Below are 7,855 nucleotides of genomic sequence, written 5' to 3'. Positions count from 1 at the left end.
ATGTCCTCCTCCATAGTAATTAGCCAAGAGGCGCTCCACATTATCAACACCACCAATCGAGAAATTTTTTCTCGATTGGTACTCGCTCTCTGTCGTGACTTAGCAGAATCCTTGATGATTATGGCGTTGTGGCTCTTTCTCCAGGAGAAGGGCTACAACAAATTCATGTACAAGATGGTGAGGCTTTCAAACGCTGTACTCAATGGTTTAGCTAATGAAGCTGTCCAATGCTTGAAGTGCTTAGAGTCTACCAATTGCCCTAGAAACATTTCACGAACTGCACCCAATTGTGGTAGCCTGCTCCTCACTAAAAGGCTCCTGGGGAAGGAAATTTCACTCCAAATCATCAGCATAAACCGATACACATTAATCAGTGGGGTAAAAAATTTCGTTACCAATGTCTGTGCTAGAATTTTTACTGACATTTTGCAGCGGATTTTGTTTCCGCGCTCCTACGTACATTTTAGTCCAGAGGATACTTTTGTAATCCCATTATTTCCTAACCGGCTGTTTGGTAGCGTGAAAATAGTTAACCCCAACAGCTCCATCAATCACGGTGTTCCTACCGGAGGGATATGGGGTTGGAGTCCTTTCCTTGAACTGTCAGTGGATGATAGGACTATGTTCCTAACATTTTCGAGAGGCTTCCCTGTGTCACAGGATGAGGTCAAGGAGTTATTCATGGAACTTTTGGGATCTGAAACCTGTGTGGAACGTGTGCAAATGGCAAATGTTCCTCCTAATAAACAACCTTTGTATGCTAAACTGGTGTTGAGTACTGTCGTTTATGTCGATCGTGTTCTGAGAGGGACTCGAGTTTCGAAGTTCAGGATCAACAGAAAACACATTTGGGCGAGGAAGTATGAGCGAAGGGAGTAGAGGTGATCACCCCAAAGGACAAAGCGCCACAGTTTCTGATGTTTAAGTTTACTGGTTTTTCTTGCATCTTTTTGTCATGAGAGCTGTGACATTGTACTTAGGTCATATAAGGATGAAAATAAAATGCTTTGTTTATGGGTTAAGTTTTTCAGATTTAGTCTATGCAATTCCTGATTTTACTTCCCCATGTTCTACTATGTTCTGAATTGTAGTATATTTTGAACCCTCACAAACATCTAATTAACTTGTATGCTAATGATGTCAAGAAAGAAGAAAACAAAAAATTACAAACTAAGGACTTAAACTTCTAACTTTAATATTCATAGTCTCTTATTTGTTAGTGTGACATTTTTTTTTTATTTGCTTAATTATAGATTAGAATTGACACTTTACTACGGCCGAGTAGTATTTCTCTTCACTTATAAGTGAGAGGTCTTAGGTTCGATTCTCGCCAAATGCAAATTTGAACCACATTATTGCTAGCTCATTGTGAGGCTAAACTCACCATCTCCTCTTAATTAGCGTAGATAATATCGTTTGTTTAAAAAAAAATTATGAATTAGAATTAATATCATTCATTGGAATGCCAAAATTTACTTTCTCTATATATTTTTTTTTCTATATAACGTGATGCTAGCGAAGACATACGATATTAAGAATTTCTCATTTAATAGTGTGCATTTTAGCGCTCAAATTTCTATATGATACAGCGTACAAAAACAACGCATAAAAAATAAAATGGCATATTGCCCTTTATCAAATATCAACTATATCTAACGATAATCATTAATACATACGAAAAACCTTTGACGGACAGTTATACCGCGTTATCATACTATAGAAGTGTGATATGATTAATGGTTCAAAGAAATATTATCTTTTGAAACCGAACAACAAATAAGCTTTTGGCCTTCAGTCTACATGATATATCAAATTCCTTCTATCTATCAATTCACAAGCAAAATTTTAACATCATTATTGAATGCCCTTCTTTTGAGCAGTTAAACAAACTATGTGATATAGCAATACCACTTAAAGTACTCTTTATCTATGTGTTAATTTTAAGGAAAACTAATGAAAAGAGCTTGAAAACTTTGAGTTTTAATGATAAAGACAAAATAAAGGGTAAAGTGAATAGTACCAGGATTGACTTTTTAGTGTAAAAATATGGTTTTTCGTTAAAGTGAACAGTACCGCGAGCTTTTCGTTAAAACTCCCTTAATTTTAATCACTCTTTTTCTCCCTCTCCCCCGTGGCCCCGGCATCTCTCGCAACATTGCAAGGACATAAAAAGTCAAGGTTGTATGTATACCAAGTGTGATGAATTATATGTGCTAAGTTGGATCATCTTTTTTCACACATTTTTGCATGTTAACTAAGTATTTTAACAGTCATGATTATCACGTTTCAACTTTTTTGCATGTAAACCAGGTGGGCACAGTACGATCACCATCAGAGAACCAAAAGACAGAAAGAAAAAAAAACAAAAATGCTATATTCTTAGTATAATCATTTTATTATTATTTTATAATAGAAATAAAAACCATATATCTTGGTGGCCCCAACTTTTATTAAAAAATAATACAAATAAATAATAAATGTAGTAATACTCAAGAAAGTAAAATGAAAGATAGAATAAAACCTTTTTATTATTTGGCTTGTTTTCTATTACCAGCGGGGTCTTACAATTTACCGCTTTTTTACTGCTTTTATTTGGTGATAAAGTTTTTGGAGCTACTTTTGAACAAACTTCTGTCTTTTTCTGCTAGTTATATAAAGACAAAAATTTGTTCATTGGTCAAAATTTTACTTTTCAAAAGTTTGTTCATTGGTCAAAATTTTACTCAATGTAACAGCTAAATCATGTTGTATTGGCAATTAATCTATTGAGTGGTTAATAGACATTTATTAAGAACTATTTGGTTTGATTTTATTTTACACCTTCGTCACTATTATCAACTTAACTCTCTATTATGGTGATGTTAAGTTAACATGTTTTAACAGATACCTATTAACAACTCAATGTATTAATTTGTCACCTCTATGTGCACCCACCAAAACCATATACAAAGAGGATTTGAAAGATGGAACTATTAGCAACCTTCTCTTTTTAATATACAACTCATTATCCTTGTTTTGTTATATTAAATGATAGTTCAAACTGTTAATTTTTTAGACACTTTTTAACGATTATCTTTACAAAAACATTACCTAGATTCAAAATCATTTAGTCACTTAATTGTTATCCAATAAATATACAAATGATGTTTTTGACTTAACATCGAAATTTTGAAAATGTTAATCAAAGAGTTCAACTAAATATTTTTGTTTTAGTTAATTTTTGAATAATTGATTTTTAAATACTGAGTTAGCAATTAGATAATTATGAAATCAAGCGACACATAAAAGTTGAGAGGTAAAACAAGAAGGTCGGAATAATAAAAAGGCTAGTAACATCCTTTTAACATTAAAAAATATAAAAAATGGGTTGAAAAAACGGATGAGCATTCTTTTCGAATTTTCTTTGTGAGGATCTTAGGGATCCTGGGATCCTCACATCCTATCTGTTCATTTACAAAATCCACCGCTTAGCCTGCGGTTCATCCCCATTGAAGCACTTCCATACCTAATTCTACCCACCAACCAACCCATTTACAAAATCCCCACTCCGAAACCCTAATAACCTAAACCCCAAACCCGTACAGAGTCCTACCCAGGTCGTCGAAAAAGTCAGAGTCGACGGAGAAGCTCTGGAGGTAGGCAATAGTGGCGATGGAGCCGGAGGAAGCGGTGGGCTTGGGGGTCGAGGAGAAGGGGTTGGGTGGTTGGCCCCCCAAGGAGTTGTCGGACTCGAGAGAGAGAGAGGGAGGGAGAGAGAAGGAGGGGGAGAGAGAGAGAGAGGGATTGCGGTGGGACCCACGCTGAGGGGTGCTTGAGTGGAGGGGATGGACGGACGGGAAGGAAGAGATGGGTAAGGGGGTGGGGGTGGGATGTGGGGTTGTGGGGAAGGATTTCTAGGTTTGGGTTTTTCTGGTTTTTTTTTTATATTTTTTTTATATTTTTTATATTTTTATTATTTTATATTTTTATTTTTTAATGGGGTTAATATTATATTATTTTTAATGTATAAAAATTATTTTTTTGCCATATGGCAGCCACATTAGCACAAATATGGCAGCCATGTCAGCATTTAACATACTAATGGATGGAAAATCTAACGAAGGTTTTATTTTGAAATAAAATAGTACGTAAGGTATGAAAGTGAAATGTTTTAAAGATGTTGTATGTGGTTGTAATAGACCTCAAACATAAGGGGGTATTATGTAATTTATCCAACTTTATTTTCCTATATAATTATGCACATATGATATTAGCATGCACACATTTTTAAGTCAAAGCCTCTATGGCTCCCTCCAATTTACAGTTAACCATATTTTTTTTCTTCTCTTCTTCTCTACCTTTCTCATCAGCAGCCAAGCCTCTGTGCACTCCATGAACGATCAAACACGTACCACTTTCTCGTTCCCCACCTTCACTCCTCAAAACTGTAGCAATGGTGACCTAATATGCATGGGCTCAGTGACGGCAAGTAATGGGTATTTGAGCCTCACACCAGAGTCACAACAAGACAATTTAAGTAGTTCATCATCGTCTTCTTCACCATTGTATAAGGTTGGAAGGGTTTTGTATCAACTCCCGGTGCTCGCCTGGCCGGTGTTTATCTCCACCACCTTCACTGTTAGGATTTCTGCCTTTCCAAATACAACTGGAGCTAGAGACGGAATGGTTTTTATTTTTGCACAGGACACTAGTCCTTCTCCTCCTGATAGCTATGGCTCATTGCTTGGACTCCTTGATAGATCAACTCAAGGTTAGTTAATATTTCCTGTTAAAGTTTTATTTCTTGATTGGCAAGGCACACATAATTTCTTTTTAGATTAATGCTAGAACAACCACATTTATTAGTTAAATTAGTTTGTCAATTGTTAATGAAACTCATTGCAAGTCACATAATGTGGTTTACTACTAAACATTTCATGATTGATTTTCTTCTTTTGTCTTATCGGAAGGTTTCGAACCTGAACCTATCTAGATACTTTCATGAACAACGAGTTTGATGATCCAGATGGTAATCACATAGCGATTGACACAAGAAGCATAATGAACCCAGTTGTGGCAAAGAGTCTCAACATCTCAGGAATTGATCTCAAGAGTGGAAGAGACATCAGATTCACAATTGCCTATGATGGTCGGGGTCAGATCCTCCAAATTTCTGCTGGGTACACTGAGAACCCAGCAGCACTGATAAGCATCCTCAACCAGTCAATTGACATGTCCAAAATTGTCCCAAGCTCACAATTTATGTTGGCTTCACCGCCTCGACTGGGACCCTGCCAGAGACCCATCAAGTCCTTGATTGGGTTTTCACATCAGTTGAATTGCAAGGAATACCCTTAGGGCCTGCTGAGAAAGATCATCACAAAAATATTAAGAACATATGGGCCGTTGATCTTCCTATTTTCTTGGGTGTGGCAATTTTGATGGCCTGCACTTACCCTTTGATTTTGAGAGTTGTAAAGAGAAATCATAGGGATGGAGAGGACATAGAAAGCCAGTCAAGAACAGCTGCAAATGCTCCGGAAATGTTCACTTACAAACAGCTTTTAGTTGCCACTCAGAACTTCAGTAAGGAAAATCTGCTGGGTGCAGGTGCATTTGGAGTTGTTTACAAAGGCATCCTCTCATCACATTCTCCTAAAATTGTTGCTGTCAAGAAGATTTCAGCAGCCTCCAAAAAAGGTTTGTTCTATTTGCATTGTTCGATAATTCACAAAACGTTACACCAATATGGTACACGAATATAACCAATGTCACACTTTTTTGTTTGGATACTGCAATTATTTTCCTAATAGTTTCTTTCGATTTCTGTTTACTGAGACAATTTTTTTGCCAAAACCCACAACAGGTGAAAGGGAGTACTTAGAAGAAATATGTACCATTGGGCGCCTAAGGCACAAGAACATAGTGCAACTACAAGGTTGGTGTCACGAATACAGCCATCGTTTTCTGGTCTACGAATACATGCCTAATAGAAGCCTCGATCAATACATTGGAAAATCATACCTTGATTGGAGAACAAGGTACAAGATCTTAACAGGATTGACATCAGCATTACTCCTCCATGAAGAGTGTGGCAACCCTGTGGTGCACAGAGACATTAAACCAAATAATGCTCATCTAGGCGATTTCAGGATAGTTAGACTAATGTTCCAAGACTCATCAATTACAATCCCTTTGGCAGGAACTCCCGCATACATTGCCCCGGAAGTACTAGGGTTATCTGCGAAAGCTACTCCAGAGTCAGATGTATACAGGTTTGGAATGGTGGTACTAGAAGTAGTATGTGGGAGAAGATCAAAAGGGTTCATGGACGATTACAGTTTAGTAGAACACGTTTGGAATTCGTATGCGAAAAATGCGTTGCTTGATTGTGTGGACCAAACGTTGGACGGAAATTTTGAGGAGGAACAAGTGAAGAGGACATTGATTGTAGGGCTTGCATGCTTGCACGCATATTCTATGATGAGACCAAAGATGAGGAAGGTGGTGCAAATTCTTATGAATCCTAATGAGAAGCTATTCGAATTGCAGGATACGAGGCCGAGGCCGAGTGCGGTTTACTTATCAGTATCTTCTTCTGCTCCAACAACTGAATTTGGCTCTAGAAGTGCCTCATACACTGCCTCATAAGATTGAAGTCCAATTTTTCAATTTGATTAGGTTTTTTAAGCTATACGTTTTTAGCATATTTCGTCAATACTTTAGTGATGTACATTTTTTTTGTTTCCTTCACGAAAGAGTGATGTAAATGTGTACTAAAAAAAAAAAATACCATATCTGTTTCATCTTGATTAGACCTGCCATTTGTGTCGTGTTTTCCGTGTTCGTGTCATTTTTGTGTCATACCCGATATCTTAATGGGTCGTGTCGTGTAACACCCATTAAAATAAACGGGTAAAATGACCCGACCCGATAATATTAATAGGTAATATGATCCGACCCGTTACCCGTTAAGGAAAATATATTTTAAACCAATAAATAATCAAATGAAAAACATAATACTAAATAAGTATATACATACCATATTGTCACATCCAAAACATAAAAACGTATTTTTCTTTTAAGTATATTTTCGCTTACCCAAATTGATCAAATGGTAAAATTGGAAAATATTGGAATAGAGAAGGGGTTTTTTCATGCAAAAAAGTTCTAATAATATAAGTGAAATAGAATCCAACGGTACATATTTGCTCTCATTTATCTTACGGCTGTTATTTAAGTAAAGTCTTTAATAATTTTTTAATTAATGTAGAAGTGTAAAAATATAGAAAAAATATATATAAACGCTCGTAATGACAAGCCTTACAACTTTCATGAAGAGCTTAACTTCAAAATTCACCACTATAATCATATAAATCATAGATCAAAATTTAACCGTTGATTGTTGTTTACATTTACGCTTCATTGTTCTCATCAAATTTTGTTTTTTCAGATTTTCTTTTTTTAAAACATGATCTATTAGAGGATGCAGGACGATGAACCATTTGGATCGTTGATATTATATTCAGAGTTTTATGGTTAGTGAAAATATTGTTTGATGTTTATAAAGTTTCTACAAACTGTATGACATCAACTCGTATTTCAGTTAACCATAAATATCAAAATGTGATATCAAAGACATAAATCATTCATCTTCTTACATCCACCAGATGGTCATATTTTCAAAAAAGAAAATTAAAAAAATGAAATTCAGTAAGATGAATAAAGCGTAAATGACAATCGACGGTTAAATATAAGTTTAAGGTTTATGGATTATAGTGTTGGATTTTGAAGCTGACCCCTTCATGAAAATTGTAAAGCTTGTCACTATGAGTGATTGTATTTTTTTTTTATTTTTTATTTTTACATTTTTTAC

General features: G+C 35.7%; 3 protein-coding genes across 3 annotated transcripts; all 3 read left to right on the top strand.

The window, feature by feature from the left end:
* LOC137717051 (uncharacterized) lies at positions 1-879 on the top strand. The gene has a single exon (XM_068456367.1). The coding sequence runs from the start codon at positions 1-3 to the stop codon at positions 877-879; it is 879 nt and encodes a 292-aa protein (XP_068312468.1).
* Positions 880-4,449: 3,570 nt separating this feature from the next.
* On the top strand, positions 4,450-5,337 carry LOC137717049 (L-type lectin-domain containing receptor kinase VIII.2-like). Its single transcript, XM_068456366.1, has 2 exons — positions 4,450-4,750; positions 4,973-5,337. The coding sequence occupies exons 1-2, from the start codon at positions 4,450-4,452 to the stop codon at positions 5,335-5,337; spliced, it is 666 nt and encodes a 221-aa protein (XP_068312467.1).
* An 83-nt stretch (positions 5,338-5,420) lies between these two features.
* Positions 5,421-6,630, top strand: LOC137717048 (L-type lectin-domain containing receptor kinase VIII.1-like). Its single transcript, XM_068456365.1, has 2 exons — positions 5,421-5,679; positions 5,846-6,630. The coding sequence occupies exons 1-2, from the start codon at positions 5,421-5,423 to the stop codon at positions 6,628-6,630; spliced, it is 1,044 nt and encodes a 347-aa protein (XP_068312466.1).
* Positions 6,631-7,855: the final 1,225 nt, after the last annotated feature.

Source organism: Pyrus communis, chromosome 15, assembly GCF_963583255.1.
Source record: "Pyrus communis chromosome 15, drPyrComm1.1, whole genome shotgun sequence".
NCBI classification, from domain to species: domain Eukaryota; kingdom Viridiplantae; phylum Streptophyta; class Magnoliopsida; order Rosales; family Rosaceae; genus Pyrus; species Pyrus communis.
This window is presented reverse-complemented; position numbering and strand designations above follow the sequence as displayed.

Coding starts and splice junctions, on each gene's coding strand:
- LOC137717051 (XM_068456367.1), top strand. CDS start 1: ATGTCCTCCTCCATAGTAATTAGCCAAGAGGCGCTCCACATTATCAAC.
- LOC137717049 (XM_068456366.1), top strand. CDS start 4,450: ATGGGCTCAGTGACGGCAAGTAATGGGTATTTGAGCCTCACACCAGAG. Junction 4,751..4,972: donor CCTTGATAGATCAACTCAAG/GTTAGTTAATAT, acceptor GAACCTATCTAG/ATACTTTCATGAACAACGAG.
- LOC137717048 (XM_068456365.1), top strand. CDS start 5,421: ATGGCCTGCACTTACCCTTTGATTTTGAGAGTTGTAAAGAGAAATCAT. Junction 5,680..5,845: donor TTCAGCAGCCTCCAAAAAAG/GTTTGTTCTATT, acceptor AACCCACAACAG/GTGAAAGGGAGTACTTAGAA.